This window comes from Callorhinus ursinus, unplaced genomic scaffold (genome assembly GCF_003265705.2).
Source record: "Callorhinus ursinus isolate GAN/ISIS: 27379988/994484 unplaced genomic scaffold, GSC_fseal_2.0 scaffold17, whole genome shotgun sequence".
NCBI classification, from domain to species: Eukaryota; Metazoa; Chordata; class Mammalia; order Carnivora; family Otariidae; genus Callorhinus; species Callorhinus ursinus.
The window spans coordinates 16,173,878-16,197,923 of record NW_027397079.1 but is presented as its reverse complement, the minus strand read 5'-3'; the positions used below and the strand labels follow the sequence as shown (position 1 = coordinate 16,197,923).

General features: G+C 49.6%; 1 protein-coding gene and 1 pseudogene across 2 annotated transcripts; one reads left to right on the top strand and one right to left on the bottom strand.

Moving 5' to 3' along the window:
• Window positions 1-13,998: 13,998 nt before the first annotated feature.
• Window positions 13,999-15,866, bottom strand: HELT (helt bHLH transcription factor). 2 transcript variants are annotated; one of them, XM_025885931.1, is made up of 4 exons: window positions 15,840-15,866; window positions 15,278-15,382; window positions 14,909-15,005; window positions 13,999-14,498 (listed from the first exon to the last, which is right to left on the bottom strand). In XM_025885931.1, exons 1-4 carry the CDS (start codon window positions 15,864-15,866, stop codon window positions 13,999-14,001), a joined length of 729 nt encoding a protein of 242 aa, XP_025741716.1. The 2 variants fall into 2 exon arrangements, with proteins under 2 accessions (XP_025741716.1, XP_025741717.1); XM_025885932.1 differs by having other exon boundaries at window positions 13,999-14,495.
• A 6,176-nt stretch (window positions 15,867-22,042) lies between these two features.
• On the top strand, window positions 22,043-23,784 carry LOC112834539 (elongation factor 1-alpha 1 pseudogene; annotated as a pseudogene).
• The last annotated feature ends 262 nt before the right edge of the window (window positions 23,785-24,046 follow it).

Here is a 24,046-nt window from a genome sequence, read left to right as displayed (position 1 = left end):
TAAGGGAGGGAGGAGTGGCGGAGTGGTGGTTTGAGGGATACAGGGTTTCAGTAAGGGAAGCTGAAAAGGTTCTGTGGATGGACGGTTGGTGATAGCTGCCCAGCCGTGTGAATGTACTGGATGCCACGGAACTGTACACATAGAAATGCTGAAACTGGCAAAGTTTCTGTAATGTCTATTGACCACAATTTAAAAGAATCATGATAAGTAATGTGAAGGGAGAAAAGCAACAGGTTTCTCCTACTGGCTTTTTAGCGGCTGAGTGAGGGGCAGTTGGATTGAGTAGATGGTCCAGGAAGGCTTGCGGACCCGGGCAGGGAAAGGGCGAGCGAGTGAGAGGGAGAGGCTGTGAAGGCGCCAGGCGGAGGGGCAGGGGAGACCGGGCAGGTGGGCGGCCCAGGGAGACCCGTGGGGAGAACAGGGGTGGTGGGCTGGGGGGTGGGGCAGGCCAAGGGAACTGCAGCAGCCAGATGTTGTGGAAGTCATTAGTGGGGGAGGAGAGGAAAACACGATCCCAACTCCGTGTAAACAAGCCGCTCCGAGGGCTGTGTGGGGAACAGATTTTGAGGAGCCGGGAGCGTGGCCTGCGAGTCCCGTGAGGCTGTGCAGCGTGTGGCTGGGGCTCTACCAGCGCGTGGGGCGGCTAAGATGGGTGAAGGGCTGTGTGCACAGGTTGGGGGGGTGCCGAGGACGACTCCCCGGTGAAACGGCCCGCCCTTGCCGTGGGAGGCTTCAGTGGCGCGTGACTCAGCCTGATCGGAAAAATAGGATCTATTTGTTCTTCCTCAGGAAAAAATGAACTGCTAAGGTCCTTTTCATTCTTCAAAGAACGGCGCTCCATACGTTTTGGTTATTAGCATGCCCGTTCCGAGCCATCCATTACCAAGATCAAACCTAATTTCTGACCAACTGGATGCTAGGAAATGACAGTGATGGGTAACTGCTGTGCTCCTTTAAACGCCGCTGGGCCGAAAGTGCATTCAGAAGATAAAAGGTGATGTAAAACTACATTGCAGAATTTTCAGTGAGGTCACTAGAACAGTCTGAAGCTTTAAAGCCCTTTTTTTTTTTTTAACCCCCCTTCAATATGATTGTAAGTAGTATCTGGGAACCAAGCGGGGAGGAGGCCAGTGTATTTGAGTGGAAGCGGAGAGAAGGTATCCATTCCATGGAGCTTCGTAGGTGTAGTGTCCGTGAATAAACTCGGTAGGCCAGGCCAGCGTCTACCTAAAGCCGTGAGAGACCAGTGCTTTCCTCTGTGTCGGAAGAGTGATCAGGGCAGCGAACTCCCAGGGCCCAAAGGGGGGTGTGCACGGACACGGCGGGCACCTCCAAGGCCGAGAGCCAGCCGAGAGCAGGATGCGGCAGAGGGCAGAGCAGGCCAGCCCGGTGGGAGCAACACTGAAGGAGCCCCAGGGGAAATGCGAGGCTTACCGATGGCTCCTTCCAGTGTAGCAAAAATGAAGTGCTTCGTTTTGTCAAAGGACTCAACCCTGAGTCTGTTCCAGCCTCTGGATCCAGCGGCAGGAAATGAAAGAGGAACGTGGGGAGCTGCACTTGAGTTGACCACCAGCAAAATCCAGGCTCGGAGACACCCTGCAGGGCAAATGGTTTGGGCTTTCCAACAGAGAAATTGTAAGCAATTGAACGGGGTGGAGGGGAGGTTCTATAGATTAAAAGAGATTTAAAAGGCATATCAAAGATTTTCAGGTGAGCAAGATAGGAACTAAACTGTATTATTGTCCAGAGATGCACATTTGGGTGATAAAGCTATTTTTAAACATCCAAGTAGGGGCGCCTGGGTGGCTCAGTGGGTTAAGTGTCTGCCTTCGGCTCAGGTCATGATCTTAGGGTCCTGGGATGGAGCCCCCAGTTGGACTCCCTGCTCAGCGCAGAGCCTGCCTCTCCCTCTCCTCCCTGCTCATGCTCTTTCTCGCTCTGTCTCTCTCTCAAATAAAAATGTCTTGAAACATCCAAGCAAGTGATTGCTGCACAAGTCAGAACAGCGGGTACGTCATTGGGGAGCGAGGGCTTGGAACTGGGTGACATGGAGATGGCCGAGTTCTGTTTTTTGACCTGTGTGGTGGTTAAGTGTATCCACCTTAAAATACACCATTCAACCAATCATTGTTTTATGTGGTTTTCTGCATCTTTATTTAATTTTACAATAAAAAGATTAAAAGCTGTTTAGTTCTTATTAGGCATTTTATCATCTTTTGTCTCTTCCCTAACATTCATGATGCTCTCACCATCACCACAGTGCGATTCGGCCATGTTTCCCTCGGAGTTTTATTCTTGTGCGCAGGTAATTCACACTCCCGAAACCACTGTTACTCGTTTCGGTGTTGCATTCATAAGGATCTATTTTGGTGGCTTCCTTGTGGTTCAACCTTTGGGTTGCTTCCGCGACTGTAGGCAATGCTTGTCACTTGCTGTCTAGTTTGGAAATTGGGGTTAGCTTAATAAAGACAATATTGTTTTAATTTGATAGTATATTTTAATAGGAATAGTAGGAGACTCCATATTGTGTAGCTTTCTTGCTCTTTTCAATTTAGTCAAGAAATGAGCCTAATCTTCAAGCTTCAGTTACTCTGAGGAGGGACGGCCATCTGTCCTTTATAGACCTTTCTTGAGCCCTTACTCTGTGCTAACCTCTGCTAGATTCTGGTGCCAAAGAGAGGAATATAATCTTTTGCCCTTTTATTTATTTTTTATTTAATCTAGTGCCCTTTTAAAAGGTTCAGAAACAATCATCAAAATTTATGCAGAATTATAAACTTGAATAAACTGATATTGGGCTTCAACTCTGTAGAGAGAAATCCTGTGTCAATGCCGCAAACACTGGTCCCTCCATCTCCATTTTTGCACCTAAGACTCCGTCCACACAGAAATCAGAGTGCTCTTTTTATTTATTTAAAAAATTATTTTTATTGAAGTATAGTTGACCCACAACGTTAGATTAGCTTCAGGTGTACAACATGGTGATTCAACAACTCTGTGTGTTATGCTATATGCTCACCACAAGTGTAGCTCCCGTCTGTCACCATACATTTTCTATGCGGTGCCGCTCATTCTATATTCATTCCATAACTGGAAGCCTGTACCTCCCTTCCCGCTCCACCCATTTTGCCCTTCCCCCACCCCTCTCCTTTCTGGCAACCACCAGGTTGTAGAGTGATCTTTTTAAAAGGCATATCCCGTCAAATCTTACGACAATTCACTAGCCATATGGGCAACCGTGAGTTCCTTAAAAGTTCCTCTTTCATGCTTCTGAGCTTTCACACAAGATGTTCTTTCTACCTGAAACCCTCTTCCTTTACTTCCCCAACTCACTTCTTACACTTCCTTCAGGCATCAGCTGATATGTCCCTTTCTCTGTCCCATTTGGACCAGTTGGGAGCTTTTGCTCTGGACACTGCCCTCCACCACCACCCCAGCAACCCTGAATGTTCCTTTTTAGCATTTATCACACTTGAATAGTTGGCTTACCTAATTTCTTCCCCATTAGTCTATATAACTGCCCTCAGGCTGTCACTTGCCTTACTCCGCATTTCCTCAGGCCCTGGTGTGGGCACTTAAGGGACACAGAGGGGGCTTTGGCAGTGGAATGAGTAAGACACAGAAGTGCCTAATGACAGTGGGAGGTGGGGAGGTGGGACATCAGAGAAAGCTCTCCAGAAGAGCTGGTGGTGCCCTCTCGAAGGGGAGGCTGGAGTGCCCAAGGTAAAGAAGGGAGCTGAGGAGGTTGGGATGGTGGTGGAACAACTTTCTAGAAGAAAGGACCAAGAGCGTTTGCAAAGGCAGGAGAGGGCTTGACTAGTTCAGGAAGCTCCAAGAAGGTTGGAAGCCAGAATTGTAACAGGTAGAAGAGGCAAGTTGTTTAGACCCAGTGACCCTTCCTATTCAGAAAGACTTAATTTACGAGAGAGATGTTGCTCAGAGAGCTGTGACAGAACATCACACATCCTGGTCTGTGCTGAAGAGACACCCCACGCGATGGGTTTCCGGTTCCTGTCTCTCAGGTGCGATAGTTACCGGATGATCTCAGGAAGAAGTTTCAAGAATTTGGTCCCTCTCACACTGGATTTACCGGGAAGACAGATTTTAAGGTGATTTTGACTGGTCTGTGCAACCTCCTGAATGAATACGAGTGTGAAATCCTGGGAAGGAGACGTGACACTAAAGGAGATGGAAGGTGAGTCAGGTCTAGAGAACAAAGTACTGTTTGTAGTTACTCATAGAAGAATGTACCATTTTGGGGCACCTGGGTGGCTCAGTCGGTTAAGCATACAGCTCTTGATTTCAGCTCAGGTCATGATCCCAGGGTCACGGGGTCAAGCCCCATGTTGGGCTCCATGTTCGATGGGAGTCTACTCGAGGATTCTCTTTCTCTCCCTCTGACCCTCCCCTGCTCTCTATCTCTCTTTAAAATAAATAAATTTTTAAATGTACCATTTTTTAAAATAAAGAGAATTGTAAAATGACTCAGTTGGTGTGTATGCATGGACTATCTTTTAAAGGATACATAAAAAACTGGTAATAGTGATCGCTTCCCAGGAGAAGCACAGGATGGCTGGGGGCAAAGCGGGGAGAGAGACTGACTTTTCACTGTTTGCCCTTTTGTACTTTTAGCATTCTATTTCATATAAATGTATTTGCTATTTAAAACTTATTTTAAAATTAGTGTGTGCGCAGTGAGGTTTTAAGGAAACATATAAAAAATGTTAGTGCTTATAACCGGATGGTAGGATTATAGGTGTTTTTGTATTTTCCTTATACTTTCGAATGTGTTAACAGCTTTCTGCAATGAGCATCGATTGCTTTTGTAATTAGTCTTTTAATGTTATATTATTTTTTGAAACCTGCATTTTAGAGACTGTACATTGGGACAGCCAACTGCCCAATTCTGAAGTCCTGGAGGACCACAACTTTACACAAGAAGAGTATTCTCAAGCTTAGATCCAAACCCTACTCTTGTAAGAAACTGGGAAAATGCTCCTGATGGCGGCAGCCACTGCAGGGAAGACAAGGAGCTGGGCTGGGAAGCAAACATACTGTAGTTCAAATCCCAGCTCTGCCACAAAGAGGCTTTGGGTGACTCAGGACAGAGTCTCTGAGTTAGCCCTCATCTGACTCCTGAGGGTGACTGTGGAGATGAAATGGGGCAACAGCTTAGGAAAGCGCCCAGCGCTGTGCCAGGTCAGAGAAGACAGCAAGGAGTGCCTTTGGGGGACTGAGCTCTCAATCGTCATCAGCTCAGCTAAGGCCACCCTGAAAGGTGTGGTAGTGTGGTCACAGTTTTAAGACACATCCCCTAGCCCTACCCCACCCCCCCCAAGCTTCTCTGAACTCTCTTTAGAACTTCTGGAGCTGCCCCTGTGCCTGGTACCTAGCAAGTCCTAACAAGAGATCTCTTCCTTTCTTCCATTCTTGATGTCTTCTCTGATGCGGAGAGGAAAACACGAACATTAAGACTGGTTCAAGAGGGCGCCTGGGTGGCTCAGTTGGTTAAGCGACTGCCTTCAGCTCAGGTCATGATCCTGGAGTCCCGGGATCGAGTCCCGCATCGGGCTCCCAGCTCGGCGGGGAGTCTGCTTCTCCCTCTGACCCTCTAACCTCTCGTGCTCTTTCTCTCTCATTCTCTCTCTCTCTCAAATAAATAAAATCTTTAAAAAAAAAAAAAGACTGGTTCAAGAAAAAAGAGACAACGAATTGAAAGGATAAACTCTTTCCCCCCAAATTCAATATTATTAATAGGTCATCAATCTCAAAGGAAATTGGTTTAGTCCATATAACAATCCCGTGCAGACTTCAGCCATAATAGCTAGGTTCCTGGGTACAGACCATCGGTCAGGCACTGCTGCAGTAACTATTCTCCCATCCTCCCTATGGGGTAGGTTCTATCGGCCCATTTAACTAGGGAACTGAGGCTCAGAGCTGTTAAATAATTTGTTCAAGGTCACACAGCTAGAACATGGTAGAGCCAGGACTCCAACCCAAGCAGTTCAGCTCCAGAGCCCATGTTCTCAATCACCATACCGCTAAGTGAGTATATTTAATGCCTCAAATAATGACACTGTTTGACTTATTTTAAAAGTCCAGAAAAAAACATGTAGACCAGAGCATCATTTTCATACGATTTTGTCAATGTTTCTGGAGCCATTTCAGAGATAGATTTGTAGGAGTGAGTGGGGACAGTGTTGTGCACGTAAAAATCCTCCTTCACCTGAGGTGAGTCAAGATCAACACCCCATTAGAGAAGAGTAGGTAGGTCTGAGTGGGCTGACCAGTCGCCTAGGGAAAAAGGTACTCTGAACTTCTCTTTGCCTCTGAAATGTGGCATTCACGAGAGCCTGGCATGAGAGAGAGCTCTGTACTCCTGAGCAATGGAGGAAGCCAGTGTGCCTGATGTTGAGTCTGGGTTAGTATCAAGCAGAGAGGCCTGAGAAGTATGTGGGGGCCACAGTAGGAAGACCTGAACAGGGAACTTGGACTTTATCTAAGAGCCCTGGGAAGGCATCGAATAAGGCTGAGCAGGGGAGTTTGGGATCTGTATGTTAGGAAGAAATCACTCTGGAGGCCCTGTTGACAATGAATTCGAGGAAGCAAACAGGGAAGCTGGGACAAGGGGCGGGAAGCTGGAGGGGGACGTTGGCGGGCTGTGCTCTGGCTGTGGCAGAGGAGACAGAGGTGAGCAGATTCAAGAGGTGGGAGGTAAAATCAACCAGACGTGATGACTGTTTGAATGTGGATTTCAGGAGAAGGGAGAGGGACAGACCAAGGGACAGTGGTGAATCAGGGGGAGGCAGATGGTGCGTCTCCCTGGAGGTAAGGAGATCTGAAAAGAAAACGGAAGCACATTCCCTTCTGCAGCGTAGGATACCTCTGCCTACATTCAGGAACTCCAAAGAAATCCTCAGGATAAGTGGTCTTACTTATGTATGGTCCTACTTATGGTCCCATATGTATGTTTTGATATATTTATATATTTGGGGAGAAAGAGTTTACTTATCCAGTGATTTTCTCTCCTGTAGCTCCAGGGTGACTAGAAGACCCTGCAGAGGGCTTTTTAAGAAGCTGGATGTTGATAGTTTCCCTCCCAGAACTCAGGTCAGTACTTCGGCTCTGCGGCTTCCTCCTTAATGAGGATGAGGTTCATCGTGTCCTGGCAAAGTATGACCAGACATTAGATGTAAAAACACACCACAAACTCTTTTTTTGGAAGAAGCTTGCAAACCACAGCAAACCACCATCAGGTGCAACATAAATTCATCATATGTTCTCATTCTCCACATCCCTTTGTTACTACGCACAGGACTGTCCTCATAGGAAGTCATTCGATGCTTCTTGGGACTCACTGTTTCCTAAAATCCATCATCCTCCAAAGCATATTCAGCTTTGCTGGTCTCTCTCTGTAATTCATAACTGAACAGATTTGAAAATGTTGTCTCACTGATAAATGTTCTTTTCATACCAAGAAAGCAGATAACACAATCCTACTTTCAGTAGTTTTAGAATTTCTAAAATTTCTCTTTCCGTTTTTAATTGCATTCTAAGAAATATTTCACTCTGAAACAACGTCCCTTTGCAATTAGTGATACAGCCATGAAATGCCTCCCCACCGCCCGGCCCCTGTAGCCTCCCCTCAGCACATATGTTTGGGCCATCACCAGCCAGGGGCTCGGGGGCAGAACAGGTATAATTCAGCTCTAATTTGACAATACCCATGTTGCTCGGGTCCTTTTGACTGAGTTGTAATATAATTCAGACGAGGTTCCACTGTATTCATCTCTACCTCTTTACTGGATGTTAGAGGAGGAAGGGTTTGTGAGACCAGGGACTCTTCACGCTTTCACAAATTTATTGTTTGTGGCTTGTGGCCAGAATATACATTTGCAAATGACCCTCCCCTGCAATTTGACTTTTTCCAGAACAACTTCTCTAAGTGTCCAGAATTGGCTCCCCCGACTTCCCCCCAGGTTTGCTGAGGCTGTATGGGTTGCAGTCATGCCTTGGCCACCTGAGTGGGATAGAATACATCCCAGAAGCTCAGAGCTGCATTGCACCTTATAGTCCCGAGGCTTGTGTGCATTCTCCCCATGGTTACCTTCTAGCGTTTGTTTTTCTTTGCTAAGTACATTTTAGGTTGTATTTCAAAAGAGCAACGGGGCTAGGTCACAGGTTTATATTCTGACATAGATATAAAATAGGAATCATGTTTATGTAGAAAATGAAGTCCTGGTGTTTAGTGAGTAGAAATGAAACTCTTTTATTGTGGAAGACCTCTAGGGGCGCCTGCGCGGCTCAGTCTGTTAAGCGTCCGCCTTCGGCTCAGGTTGTGATCCTGGAGTCCCTGGATTGAGCCCTACATCAAGCTCCCCACTCAGCGGGGAGTTTACTTCTCCCTCTCCTTCTGCTTCTTCCCCTGCTCATGCTCTCTCTCGCTCATTCGCTCACTCTCTCAAATAAGAAAATAGAATCTTAAAAAAAAAAAAAAAGACCTCTACCGATGGACCTATAACAAAACAGGGATAGAGGGTGCTCAGGTTCCCAGCTCTCTTGGGGTCCTTTTTGCTCTATAGCTCAGCCCAGCATTCCTGCTCCATCTCCCACCCCCCCCTTTTCTGTGGCTTCGGTGGGATAGAACACAGCTCTCCCCCAGGCCCCCACTCGGCATCACACCACCTACTGCCTCTTTGCTGATTTGCTTCAGCTCTTCCCACTGAACAGAGGGTTTGTCCAAGATGATCATGGGACAGATTTGCAGACCTTCATCATGGCTGCTGCTTATCTTCCAAGCCAACCAGAAATAGCTGGGTCCCTCAAGTTCTAACCTAGCCATTGTCTTCAGTGGGTGGCTCTTTCCTCTGGCTGCCGTTTGCCCATCCAAGTGCACACTTGTGTACCCAAGCACACATCCTGTGCACACATATGCAGGCGCCCCTGGGCCTGCACCACCGGTTGCACATGGGCATATATGCTTGTCTACTTTCCTAGCTACACACATGGAGGCCCCCAGGTTCTCGGGTTTCAGGCTATCTGATTAATTAGTCATTTTTTTTTCTCCTCTCTGTGCTCCAAATCATCTGAGATGTAGATGTAGGTGTCAGGTGGAGATAAAAATGTCCATTTTGCTACTGATCAGAGGATGCGCCTCCTGTGGGTGGGGGGGGGGCTTGCAACCCTTGACCTTAAACTTACCCAGAAGAAATATAGGAAGACTGGAAATCTGCCAACCAGCCTAGTAGGGATGCTTGCTCGCTTCCTGTGGGCAGGTTGGTAGCCAGAGAGAGAAAGGGCTTCTGTGACCAGCTGGGTGCCTGGGCCCACCTCCTGAGCACCGTCCTTGATAGCTACAGACCAGGAAGGGATGCCAGGAGTATCAGAAGGATTACTCCAGGGATCCCCCCTCTACATGGGGAACACACACAGATACACTCTTATGCCAGGCCCCCGACACGTGGAGAAGCAGATAGCAGGAGCCAAGCAATCTGACAGGTGGGGAGAATGAAGCCTGAAGGCCAAGTGAGCATGGGAGTGAGCACTCGGGACAGGGTTCCTCCAGGGCACAGCCTTTACCTGCATCAAGGGTTGAGTCTGGAGCCAGCGGTGGGGCAGACAGGTGAAGAAGAGGAAAGATGAAAGGCTTGCATGGGAAAAGCGCAGGCGTGGGGGGAGATGCTGAGAAGAACATAAAGCTGCCATAGAAAGTGTACCTAAGGAAGATTGAATTTGTTTATTCATGTACCCCATGTTCCAAAGGAGAATTTGCAACAGCCAAGAATTGTATGTTAACAACGGGCCCGGATGTGTAATTGGAGAGAGAATGTGGGAGTGTAGGTATCAGAGCTGCTGCAGGATAACCTAAGGCCCTAAGGGGAGAGTGTGAGAGATGGTACTCCAGGGTTATCAGGGGGGCTCGGATTATCAGTCATAACTGGGAGAAGGGCTCACAGCCCCCACATTGACCATGTGCTGGGATTAGAGCTCCTTAGCCCCTCTTGCCCTAGATGGAGAATATTGCCTTGTTCCAGAACAAGCCTTGGGGTTTAAGATTTGTTTTGGGGGGTGGGGGAAGTTCAGATTTGTTTTAATGACTGCCTTGACATTTTACTTTTTACTTTGAGGTGGCCCCAAGGATCTGACTCTTTGGGAGAAAGGAGGGAGTACTAGATAATTAACATCTATTGAACATTCACTATGGGCCAGACACTGTCTAGAGTGCTTTGAATGTACCAATTCACTTAATCCTCCTAGCAACCCACATGAGGTATAGGCACTTTTAATATCCCTGTTTTACAGATGATGAAACAGACACAGAGAGGCTTAGCAACTTGTCCAGAAGCACACAGCTAGGATGCAGCAGAGCTGGGATGCAAATCCAGGTAGTTTGGCTCCAGAAGCCCCACTCTGAACCACTAATGGTGCAGAAAAGAGGGTAGAATCTGGCTCAGCCCAGTCTTGGATCTTTCTCATGTGAAAGGAGCAGAACCCCCATCAGGTAAGATCAGAATTCAAATCCTGGATTTGGGGTCTGCATTTAGCTGGGCCCTCAGCAAGAGTTAACTGCCTTAACCAAGCAGGCCAAGCACTGTCTCCCGCTGCCAGACCACAAGGTGGAATTTCTAGGCAAAGTTGGGTATACCAGTACGTTTTGGTCTCTGCTGAAGTGAGGAGGGATCTGAGGACCAGAAACAAGAAGTCTAGGGGAGATGCAGAATTCCAAGAGGCTCAGCACTGTTAGGCAGCTCATTTAGTCATTCCACAAATGTTTAGTGAGCACCTACTAAATGTTGCCTTATTTTTCTTGGTGTGTTACTGTATGCAGATACCCATTACCAGGTTCCTAGGAATGCCATACCTTTGTGGGGTCCATGAAGCTCTTACATAGCTGCTCCTCCAGCTTCCTTGCCTGGTGTGCAGCAGCCCAGACTGGAGGACCCCCACTGATACATGGGCTGTGTTTGTTCCATAACACTCGGAAGCACAAGTGAGCTCTGTATTGCCACCCTTTCGGCAGCGGCGGCAGGAGAGCCTGGAAGCGCCTACTTCTAGCCCTACAGAGCCACAGGGACCGACCCAAAGCACCAGCCATCAGCTTTGTCCCTCAAGCCTCTGGAGAAAACCTTTGATTTCATGGGGATGATTATTTTTATTCTTGCCCACTCAAGGATGAAGCCCAAGAAGCAAGAGGTTGCCCCTTTCAGGGGCGTCACAATGGGTCACCTCCAGCCAAACCCACTGTGTTTTGTTTTTTGTTATTTCTGGGTTTGGTTGAGCCTCTCTTGGAAACCATTACTATACAACTTACTTAAAAGAAAGAGTGGAGGGATTGGGCCTAAGAGACTCAGACAGGGGCGGGGAGGAGGTGGGGGTTTGGGACAGCAAGCCTGGGAGGAATGTGTTGTCAGAGAAAGTGCAGGAAAGAACGCTTCAAAGTCACAATCTGATCTGAATCAATTCCATTTTGTAGTGACATTTTTAATCTTCTGCAAAGTCAGACTATTCCAAGTTTGACTTTTGGCCAAGCCTGGAGAATTGGAACTTTGGAATGAAGGTTTCTGAAAAAGACACAAAACACACACACACACACACACACACACACAAGAGGGAAGAAGAGAAAGGGGAGGGAGACTTTTATCCTAAAGTCATTGTAAACCCAAAGCAGGGTTTTATCCTCCACAGTTAAATGAGAAAGAAAAAAAAAAATCAAGAATACCAACATTTGAGGTACAAAGACTGTCATGGGCCAGTGGAAGTTTGCAAAATTATATGTAAATGACCACAGTTTTTACTGTGGTGGCCCTGTGCATTCCCAAAGCTAATCCCAAAGAGAAAATCTACTTAGTAAAAGAAAGTTTTGTCTAATTTGGTTAACAGTTGAGAAGTGACAAAAATGCTGAATATATTAATAATTTATATTTCCAGGGTAACACTATATCTTTAATGCTTCACTGCCAAAGGGAATTCAGATTGGCTTAATGCTCAGAGAAAAAAAGCCTGAAAGGCCTTCTTCATATTCTGTATCCAGCGCTGATGAAAATGGGTGTAAGACATGTGTTCCAATAATAGGCACCATGCATTCTCCCATTTCTGCATAATTCACTTCCATCCCATACTGTGCAATGTATATTTGTGGTCCGGAAGGCCTCTTGGCCTGACATTTGCTATGTCAGGCTCCAGCTATATCAGTTAGTAAGGGGAGGAGTTATTTGCATCTCACATTTTATAGTTAAGTGTTTTAGTGACATGGAGTATATGTTAGGGCAAGAACTCCTTACTTGCAAGACCTTTTCTAAAGTTTATAGATTTCCCCTGCCCCCTCCATGCACATTTAAATTTTACTTTATGGGCAATGTAATGAAGAGGGTTTATTTTTTGCTTTTTTTTTCCTTTTCTTTTCTTTCCTTTTTCTTTTCTTTTCTTTTTTGCCTGTCTCTGTATAAATCGAGTTTGATGGTTTACAAATTGCAGGTCATCCTATTCCATGACCTCAGTAAATAGTCTAGGTCAGAGCTCCCTTAAACCCTGTCCACAGAAATGGAATAAGTTAATTTATTGTCCTCCAGCTAATCTGGGAGAAGACAAATAATTGTAGTTTGGTTGAATGGCCTCTGGAAACAGGAAAACCTGCTACATAATTTCAAATTATTTGTTTAACGGGTATCAGAGCTAGGGAACAAAAAAGGAAGTATAGGAACAAAGGGAAAAAAGCAATGAAGAAAAACAATTTAAATCGCCGCAAACACAACATCAGCCGTTTGGATACCTTGTTCATTTTACCGGTTTACATAAAACAATAGCAGGCTCATTTTGCTGTTTGGGACTTCAGAAAAACATGATTTTTGTTTGCTATTTTAAGTGTATCGCTGTGTTGTGGGTGGGGCGCAGATCCAGTTGGAATTGAAAACCCTAATCTCCTAAAGATACTGGCCACGTCTCCCCTGGGCCCTGTAAACTTTCCTCACGACGTTCTGGGTTGAGCAGAAGGTTAAAATCCAGCCTCTCTCTCCCGGGAAAGGGGGAAAGGGAGGCTTTTTCTCACCGGCCTGAGAACCTGGACAGACTGCCCCGCGTCTGGACCCAGGGTCTGGACCCCGCGTCAGTGGCGGATGGTGGGGATCTGCAGAGGGAACAGTCCCCTGGGGAGCGCGTCTCTTGACCCGGTCGTTGCCGGCTGCTCACCCGGTTGCCTAGCGTCCCTGAAGCTGAGGGGGTCTGTGCGCAAAAAGGCAAGGCCAGCTTCCCCGAACCCTCCGGCGGCGCTGGGTAGTCGTCATCCAAAAATAACAAACTTCCTCGTATGTTGTTTTTGAGCCATAACTCAGAAGTTACTTCCTCTGTTTTTTTTTTTTTTCCAGAGACGTGTTAAAGCTGTAAACTTAGTTATGCATCCCGCTGGCCTGAGTTGCGCCGCTCTCCAGGCCAGCCGGCGCGTGGTGCGCGCGCGACCCCCGGCCTTGTGTCGCAGTAGGAAGGGCGCCCGGGTCGGAGCTGGTAAAAGTCCGCTAAAGCCAGTTTGGGGCGGGTCCTCGGTTTGCATTTTCTGAGAGTCAAGGGCCCCGTTCTTCGCGCGCGCCCTGCTCCGAGGCAAATGCCCAAGGTGCGCACCTGTCGGGGGAGGGTCTGGAACCCCGAGGGAGCCACGACTTCCCGCCCCGAAGCGAAGCTCCATTTAGGCTTTCCTCCCTCCTCCTCAGACCCTGCGGCACCCCCCGCCCCCAAGTACTGAAGATCATCACCTTGGCCCTATCAGACTGGCGCCCTCGGCACCTCCAGGCGTGGTTGTGGAGGAGCGGGAGGTAACAAAGAAATCCATCTCTTGGGTCTTTATCAGAAATCGTTTATTGCCAGGGGGGAGATCCTTCAGGAAACTAATTTGCTCTTGGCCTTCCCCCACCCAGTTTTTTGTTGGCACAATATTTACACCTGTACAATATACAGTATTTCTCCTAAGCAGCGCCCGACGCTCGGAGAAATCTGGCGGGCGAGGCAGCGTCAGAGCACCGGGGGGTGCTGGGAGGGGTGCAGGTTGAGGGCGTTGGGGTGGGCGTGGCCGATCAGGTTGAGGTAGTGCCGGTCCAGCCCCTGCACGGGCGCCAGGAAGGGGCTGTGCGGTTGCGCGGGGCTCGGGAGCGGCACCGGCGCGCTGGGCAGGTAGGGCAGCGCCGGGCTGCGGGCCGTGCCGTGCGGCCAGGGGAAGGGCCCGGGGGCAGCGCCCTGCGGGAAAACGGAGGCCTCCCCGGGGCTGTGGCCCGCGAGCTCGGGCCCCGCTGGGTGTAGCTGATAGGAAAAATCGGGCTCCGGGAGCGAACCTAGCGGCTGGAAGGCGGGCTCGGCGCCCAAGCGGGCCTTGGACTGCAAGAAGGCGAGGATGCGCGCGTACTTGGTGTCCTTGGTCTCCATCCGCTCCACGGTGGTGAGGTAATGCACCAGGTTCTTCATGCATTCGTGGTAGCCGTAGTGGAAATAGTTGGCAAACTCCGCTAGCAGTTCTGCTGGAGGGGCGAGTAAACCCGCAGAAAGGAGCAAAAGCCATGAGCAGCCCCTTCCCCATCGGGAGCCCGAGGCGGGTATCAGGCACCTCGCTCCCATCATGTTTCCGGCCGGAGTTCCCATTCGAGGCCTGTCTTCTCCTACCCCATTCTGGAGACCGGAAAAGCGCAAGCAAACGACCCCCTTTTCCTTAGGAGCCAGACCCCACCCTTCCCCACCTGAGAGGAGGCGACGGAACCAGCATCCCCGGAAACCTGTCCGCCTTGCTTACGTAGAACCTCGCCTCCCCCCCGCTTCGGCCGCATCCAGAGTGGAGACCTATCGTGAAGGCCTTCACTCCTACTCCCACCCCCAAGTCTCTATGCGGCGAACGCTCCCTGCCCAGGTTCCCCTTTGCCCAACCCGAGCCCACCTTTTTCCCTTCCTCGGGGAAAATCAGCGGAGTGCAGGGCCCTCAGGTACTGAACGGTCATCTCGAGGATCTCCGCCTTCTCCAGCTTCCCGGAACTCTGCAAAAGGAGGAAAGGGCTCCTCGCAGCGACCCGACGGGCGCAAGCCAACCCCGGCAGGCTGGGTGCACGGATTTATCCGGAGCAGCGAGCAGGGCGCTGCAGTGGATCTGCGCGGAGGGCCGCCTGGGGCTCGCTCAGCGCTCGGGCCCCCAGGGAGAAGAGCCCACGGGAAAGGCCCTCTCCCGTCTCCAGACTCCCTGCATCCCTGCCGAGAGTGGCAGCGGAGGAGCCCCAGCGCCTGGCTCTGTACGCTCGGCCTCTGACGTTACCTGCTTCGCCAGGGCCATGGGCACGGTCTTGCCCAGCTCGTTCAAGCAGCGGTTAATCCGGTCCCTCCTCCGCTTTTCTATCACTTTGTGGGAAACGGGGGTTCTCTGCGAACAGAGGTTTGTACGTTTAGGATAGTGGTGCCCAGGGGGTCGTCAAAGTCATGGCTATAGCGGCGAGTCAACCGTCTTCCCAGCCCCCAACGCTGCTCAGGGACTCCCCCCGGAAGGGGTCCCTGCCCCTCCACACAAGAGTCAAATGAGCTGTGCCCTCTCACGCCCAGGCTGGTGCGCTCCTCTTCCAGCCGCCCTATCCGCTCCGGCCACGCCGTCAAGCTGAGCGCCAGGGCACTGGGGAGTTGGCCACCAGTCTCGGGCGTGGGCTCCTCCCAAGTTAAGGAGTCTCCCCTCTCTAACCTCATCCCCCCGCAAACCACGCAAGATTCCTCCGCACGAGAGTCCCGTGTGCCGCGTCCCTGCCGTCGGTCCAGCCAGGTGGCGGCTCGGGGAGTTCTGACGCCCCCACCATCAGGGCGCAAGGGCTGTCTGGGCTCAGCCGACTCACTTTGCGTTCCTTGAGCTTGTCTGACATCCTGGTCAGTACGCGCCCTCGGGAGAGGCGGTGGAGCGAGTCACCCGTCCACTTTCCGCCTCGTGTGCCTCCTCGAGTGTCCCAGGTAGACTGCAGTCTCCCAACTCCGAGAGACTGCCTTATAAAGCGGTCATCTAGGGCTCCAAGTGCATTCACGAGTTGAATTATTCCATAGGATTAGGGGAGCTGCGTTTGGGGGATGTATGCATTCAAGATCAGTTTTAAAGAAGTTAAAAAAAAAAAAATTAGCAGCCGAGGGGGGCGAGCTGGGGGCAGATCAGCTTTGTTAATCCACGTGGCCCTTCAAAGGACACGTGATCGGCGGGGAACTAACATTTGCATGGCAACAGCCCCGGCGGGAAAAGGAGGCGGTAAACTTGGGGCGGCGGGCGAGCGAGCGCCTGCAGCAGGCGCAGAGCGCCGGGGCGCAGCGGCCGCGGGCACCGGGGGGCGAGGACCCTCACAAAACAGTGTCGCCTCCTTTAGTCCCACCGCTGAGTCTCACACGATTGCCTGTTTACAAATCCCAGCAAGCCCGCAGTCCCAGCGCCGAGTGCGTTTTAAAGCCTGTCCAGAGTCATTAAAGTAATTAAGTAAGCCTTTAATAGGCTGTTCCGCCGGGTTCAAGGGAGAGCTCTTGGAGACGGAGGCGCCCCGTTTGTTCCCAGGCTTTTCTCACACGACTTGGTGACACGTCCATCTCCCCCCTTTTTGTTTACACCGCTTTATTTGTCCGGACATCCCGGCAGGTGTGGGGCTGCGGCTGGCACACGAGGCTCCCGCCTCGCCTCCCCCCTCCCTCCGGTCTTTGGCACGCGACGCTCCCCCCTACTCCTGACCACGTCGCTTGCTTTCTTTTCTCCCCCCTCGGGCTCTCTCTTCGCGGGGGGAAGAGGCTCAATTTGTAGCCTATTATCCTATACGAAAATGTCCATTGAAAAGTATGAATAGTTTCATTGGGCTAAATTTTAATAATGCCAGAGGGTGGGGGAGGAGAGACAGGCAGGCGTGTGTGTGTGTGTGTGTGTGTGTAAGTGTGTGTATGTGTGTGTGTGTGTGTGTGTGTGTGTGTGAGAGAGCGGGGGTGGTGGTGGTGGGAGGATTGGGGGGCAACACGGAGAAGAGTGGGCCGAGAAGAAAAGGGGGAATGCAGCTGGCCCAGGCGAGCATTATACGACGTCACCTGCGAGAGGGGGCGCCTACAGACCCCTATTCATTTGCCTAATTTTGGTCAATTTAACAAACTTCAGGAGAAATTATTGTGGCTTTGTCAGGGAGGGTGAAGCCTTCTGATCGAATTAACAGCATGTTTTGATCCGGTAAATGTCATTAGAAAGGGAGAAACAATCGCGCTTAGAGTGCTCTGAGTAATGCGCCCAAGTGGAGACGCCAAAGCGCACGGCTCACAAAGGGAGCAAGTAGCTGCCACAGGGAACTTTTGTACCCGCCCATCGCCCAAGTTTTGACACAAAAAGGCATTATTTCATACTTGAATACGTTTAATCCAACGATTGTCTATTTTCTGCAAACATATTTTCACAGCATTGTTAACTTTTTATGTCCCCCTTTCGCCGGCGCCTTTTCTTAACGTTTGGGGGCGGGAGAGCGCAGACACTTTGGGCATCAATATTTGTCACTGAAAAGGGCTCCGTGAAGTTAGGGAAGTTGATCTCTTTTTTATGGTTTTAGAGAGCGAATATATCGGGGGAGGAGGAGGGAGGGAAGGCACGAACAGAAACCAGGGAAGAAATTTGCTGGACGGGCCCGAGGGGAAGGAGGGGGGCGGCGGCGGCTGGGAACTCTCGTCGCCTCCTGCGCCCCTGCGGGCAGCCTGGCCCGCAGCCGGGGGGGCTTCCTCCCCCACCCGCAGGGCTCGCTCCCGTTTGCTGCCTCGGGCCCGCACTCCGGGGGCTCCAGGCGTTTGGCGTATAGGTGGGGTGTGAGCTTTCTTGCAGGTGGAAACTATAAAAATGGTTTTTGTTTTACAACCTGCTCTAGAGCCACTGAGCTCTCACCTTTTTGTGATCTGTTCCATCTGAGAACAACCGAGACCTCTCCTTAGATATCTTTCCCTCCTTTTCTGTCCCCCCACCCCAACTTCGCCTAAATTCTCTCTACTGTAATGGGCCGTGGCAGGGCCCGGACTCTCCCTTTGGGTGTCGTTTGTCCTCGGCAGAGGTGGCTAAGGAGGAGCCCGGCTCGCTGGTGGGACCTAGGGGGCTCCTAGGGCGCAGAGGCGGGCCTGGGGTGCTGGGTCTTGGAGAAGAGAGTTGCCCACCTGCCGTGGCCTGGGAGGTGTGGGGCTCAGTGGGCACCACGCACCCCTAGGGTGTTCCTCTCCCTCTTGCTTTCAGTCTGGTCAGGACGTTTCTTTTCTACATCACGCCAGATTGGACACGACCTGCACCCTCCCGCAGGTCGCTCTGCCAGCCGCCGGTGCCCTCTCCGGGGTTGTCCGTTTCAGTATATTCACTCGCACACAAAGGGATTAAGCACGAACCCTTATCATCCAAATTAACTATCGTGAATGGGTAAAAGGGAGCGCGCACACTTCTCACCCCACCTCACCCTCCCCTTTTAAGCCCCGGACTAGGCGTTGATCCTCTTACTGCTGGTGTTAACCACCAGCTGCAGGCACCTTCCGCCGGCCAAATTTCATTCTGTGCAAACTGTTGAATTTTTCGTGTTTGCTCCCGGAGCTGGGCTCCAGGGCCTGCCCAGGACTGTAAGTACCCACCTATGGCTTGGCCGGGGTTCATAGTAGGTAGGTGGGTGGAGGGTGGAGGTGGGGTGCAGGCACTTGCTGGCTCACCATGAACTCCAGGGCTTGCTCACCATGTCCTCCAGCGGCTGCAGCCCTTTCTGGGAGAGGGGAACGCCCCACCCGGTTCCAGTGAGGCAAGGATTGTATTCAGTCCCAGCCGGAAGGCTCCAATCACACTGCCAAAAAGTGGGGCGCCAGGACCCTCATGGCCATCTTCCCTTGAATCCTCCTTGGCAGGATGGTGATAAAGCGTTCCCTGATCTTGACCTAGTTCCCACCCAGAACCAAAGCAGAGTCATGAACTGTGGGTGCTGGAGCCCAACAGGTGTTCACATCCCAGCTCCCCCCACCCCTCACCAGCCTGGCCAGGCTTTGGGCTGGGACTCAGTGTCCTCTTCTGTAAAATGGAAACAATGAGTGTACTTACTAGTCACAAGGTGGCCACTGAAATTAACTAAGTAAATATAAGCAAGGCATCTAAAATAAGACTGAAGTACTCAACTCATAGCTTCATTTTGCCCAGAAATCTCTTCTGCAGTGGCTCTCATGTGGGAGTGTTTCGTGGGGTCTGTGCCCTCATGTGATATTTTCGTTCATTTCATGGTTTTTTTTTTCATCTCTAAGAAAGCTTCCCTCTCCTGAAAAGGCCACAGTACTTTCTCCTGAGGTTTGTTAAATTGACCCAAAGGGGAACAAATGATTGGGGTGGTAGATGCCCCCTCTTGCAGGTGACATCACCTGGGACTTGCTGGCCAGTGGGGTCCTCTCTTGTGTGTGGGAGACTGAAAAAGGCTCTAAGTGCAGAAGCTTCTTGACATCAGAGTCATTTCAAATGATTCAAACACTAGCCTCAAAGCAAAACTAGGAAGACTACTTAGAAATTAGGCAATGCTAATTAAATATTAGTCCGCACTTAGACTCCTAGTATCTGAAGACCTTTGCTGGAGAATACCGCAATCACCAGCCGACTGTGTATGTTATGGTTGTGAATACTGCCTTTTTTTTTTTTTTCTTTATAGAGTAGACCTGTAGCTTCCAAACACTGAAAAGATGGATTCTTTTGGGTTTCTTCCCAATTCTAGAAACTGAGGATTTATGGATTTGGGAAGGGGAAGAGGAAATGAATAGAAAGAGGAAAATGTAGTGAGTATTTGGTAATTTCAGCCAAATTGTTCTAAGACAAAGTGTTCTGGGTGATTTCAAATCTCTCCCTCCAACGCTCGCCTCGAATACACAGAGCATGTTTTTCTAGTTTCATTAATGGGACTGGGGATTTAATCAAGTGAGAAAATGTGAGATACCAGTAAGACAAGGGCTGAAGGGAGTCGAATTCCTAGGCTCTCTTTCTGAAGTGAGTAGCGTCACGGAATGTGGGACAGCAGGATCTTTCCTATGAGAGAAGCCTAAAAGACCTTCACATCCAACACACCCTTTTACTGCGGGAGTCTGAGGGGCAAGGAGGAGACCTGATACTGCCTCGTGGTGCACGGCAAGCTGCTTCCTCAAAGTGTTCCCCTGTTGGTGGATTTGCTGTGTGACCTCCAGGCCAACTGCTCCGGCTTCCTCTCTTTCTGTTACTGTGCAGGTCAGGGACATCCTGCTGTCTTTGGCTGGCGTGATTGTAGTCCGAGGCATCATCTGCATCCTTGAGCCTCCTTTACGTGCTCCTACTTCTCACAAGTCTTGTGATGACAGCATGTTGTGAGCCCTGATAGGTGCCAGAAGCTGGGCATACCCAGCAGAAAAAGACATGACCCATGGGCTAGTACTCTAAGGAAGGAGAAAATATTCTACTGATGGCCCCAGTCCAGTAGCCTCAACACAACAGTCACTCCCGATGCCTATTCTAGCAGACGTGCATTGGGTATCCTCTTGGGCTGGCCACATCTCTGGACTTTAGCTTACTTACTCAGCATCCCCGATTCCTCACCACCCCCCCATCACCAGTAGTATTCTCAACTCAATGATGGGATCAACAGGAAGTATGTGGCGGGGACAGTACCTGACAGTCTTTGTTGAACGGGGCAGCCCATCTGAAACCACACTTGCTACTTAGCACCACCCTTTATCCAAATGCTTCTCAGCTTCTCTACCCTTATGGAAATCTGGACACATCACACCTGCTACTAGAATCTGATGCCTTCAGAAGTTGGTTTGTTTTTGTTTTAAGGAAAAAACAAAGTGCTCTAATCCCTTGCTAAGCCCGCCAATGGACTTCTCAGACCAGCCCCGTCCTCACCACCTGGGAGCTCATTAGAAAAGCAGAACCTCGGGCTCTGCCCCTGACCTAACTGAATCAGAATCTGAATTTGAACAAGATCCTCTGTGGACTCCAGTGTCCTTCAGAGTTCCAGAAGCACTGCTCTAGCTGAAGTTGGAGGCCACCATTTGATGGGCAAATCCCAGGTGGGAACGGCCACCCCGGGCGGCAACGGGAGAGCAAAGGTAGAGGAGACTTGCAGGCTGTCCTAGGTGGTACGAATTAATTGCATAGATTGAAAGGCTTCCCACGAACAAAGGGGGCTTTGTAGCTCTGCTTGTCCAAATATTCTATAGGGCGTTTGCAGTACTCCCCTTAAGTACTGTCTTTTATATGCAATGATTTATTTCCCACTTGTCTATGTAGTACTTGAAAGTAATAGATGCTCTCAAATGTAGTTTTTCAACATTGTTTTGTTGAATGAAGCAAAAACTGGGAGTGGAGCCCTGAGGATTATTTTGGCATCCGTGCTCGAGCTAATTCTATAGGCAGTCTCTTACAGGACCCCATGTTGTCCTATTTTACCATTTATTTTTGGACTTTAAAAAGAACTCCAAGAACTAGGGGGAGTATAAATATAACTATTGAGAAATAATAATTTTACGGAGATTGCAGGAGAGATGAGGCTGTTGCTGTCCATATTTTGATGTTAACGTTGCTTAGGAAAGTATGTTGCAGATGCCGTGAATGGTGTCCCTTATGGGCTTTGATTATTCCAGGCACCTGGCTTTCTCTTGGGTTGATAATTACAGTTTTTCGCTCTTCGTTAACTTGAGTGGCCATCCAGAAGTTATCCCTGAAGAGTTTTGGCTCATAGCGTTGGCTCTTTCTATAGCATGAAGATTTTATCTGCTCTACAGGGTAAATTTGCACAGAAAACTAGAGGTATATGCTACTGAAAATAAGAAATTATTGTAAATTACAATACATGACCGAGAACTTGGGGAAAAGATTCAGATTGTGGAGAAATGTACATTATAGGAATGTTAATAACAATTCCATTGTATGGGCTGTAATCACGAGGTCTGAGGGTGGGTCACCAGATCCCATCCGTGCCTGCCGGTGACAGCCTGGCTCCTCCCCTTCCTCCCTGTCCTCTTCACTCATTCACCACCAGATCCAGCATTCACTGTGTGCCAGGCATTGGACAGGATGACATTGGAGCCACTGAGAACAAGTGTAGGGTGTTTGAAGAATCTATAAGTTCTCACATGTCAAAAGAAGCACCCTACTAAGGGGATAGCCCTTAAGGACAGACCTTCATTCATAATTTGCCTGTTTGTTGCCCCCACCCCCAGTTTGTACCCCACTGCTTACAGTTTCAGTCCATTCTATTTCTTTACATTAATCTTACCAATGAGACATGAATTTGAGGAATTTTAGCTTTTGTGCAGTGGGTTTGCAGCCAGAACACAGGTATCATGAAAGCCACAGCTCAACCTAAACCAAAATGGGAAAGGAAAATACATCAACATCGTCGTCACTGGACACGTAGATTCGGGCAAGTCTACTACTATTGGTCATCTGATCTACCAGTGCGGTGGGATCAGCAAAAGAACTATCGAAAAATTTGAGAAAGAGGCTGCTGAGATGGGCAAGGGCTCCTTCAAGGGCGCCTGGGTCTTGGATAAACTAAAAGCTGAACGTGAACGTGGTATCACCATTGATATCTCCCTGTGGACATTCGAGACCAGCAAGTACTATGTGACCATCATTGATGCCCCAGGACACAGAGACTTTTATCAAAAACATGATTACAGGCACATCTTAGGCTGACTGTACTGTCCTGATTGTTGTTGCTGGTGTTGGTGAATTTGAAACAGGTAGCTCCAAGAATGGGCAGACCCATGAGCAAGCCTTTCTGGCTTCCACACTGGGTGTGAAACAACTAATAATTGTTGGTGTTCACAAAAGGGGTTCCACTACAGCCAGAAGAGATATGAGGAAATCGTTATGGAAGCCAGCACCTACGTTAAGAAAATTGGCTACAACCCTGACACAGTAAGCATTTGTGGCAGTTTCTGATTGGAATGGTGACAACATGCTGGAGCCAAATGCTAACATGTTTTGGTTCGAGGGTTGGAAAGTCACCCATAAAGATGGGGATGCCACTGGAACCACACTGCCCGAAGCTCTGGATTGCATTTCTGCCACCAACTCATCCAACTGACAAGCCCTGGCATCTGCCTCTCTTGGACATCTACAAAATGGGTGGTACTGGTGCTGTCCCTATGGGCCAAGCGAAGACTGGTGTTCTTAAACCCGGCATGGTGGTCACCTTTGCTCCAGTCATGTTACAACTGAAGCAAAGTCTGTGGAAATGCACCATGAAACTTTGAGGGAGGCTTTTCCTGGGGACAACGTGGGCTTCAATGTCAAGAACGTATCTGTCAAAGATGTTCGTCGTGGCAGTGTGGCTGGTGACAGCAAAAATGACCCACCCATGGAAGCAGCTGGCTTCCTGGCTCAGGTGATTATCCTGAACCATCCAGGACAGATCAGTGCTGGTTATGCGCCGGTGCTGGATTGTCACACAGCTCACATTGCTTGCAAGTTTGCTGAGCTGAAGGAGAAGATAGATCGTCGATCTGGAGAAAAGCTGGAAGATGGTCCCAAGTTCTTGAAACCTGGTGATGCTGCCATTGTTGATGTGGCTCCTGGCAAGCCTATGTGTGTTGAGAGCTTCTCTGACTCTCCTCCTCTGGGCCGTTTGTGACATGAGACAGACGGTTGCTGTGGGTGTCGTCAAAGCAGTGGACAAGAAGTCAGCTGGAGCAGACAAGGTCACCAAGTCTGCCCAGAAAGCTTGGAAGGCTAAGTGAATATTAGCCCCAATACCTGCCACCCACTCTTAATGAGTGGTGGAAGAACGGTCTCAGAACTGTTTGTGTCAATTGGCCATTTTTTTAAAAGATTTTATTTATTTGACAGAGAGACACAGCGAGAGAGGGAACACGAGCAGGGGGAGTGGGAGAGGGAGAAGCAGGCTTCCCGCCGAGCAGGGAACCGGATGTGGGGCTCCATCCCAGGACCCTGGGATCATGACCTGAGCCGAAGGCAGACGCTCAACAACTGAGCCACCTAGATGCCCTTCAATCGGCCATTTAAGTTGAATAGTAAAAGACTGGTTAGTGATAACAATGCATTGTAAAGCTT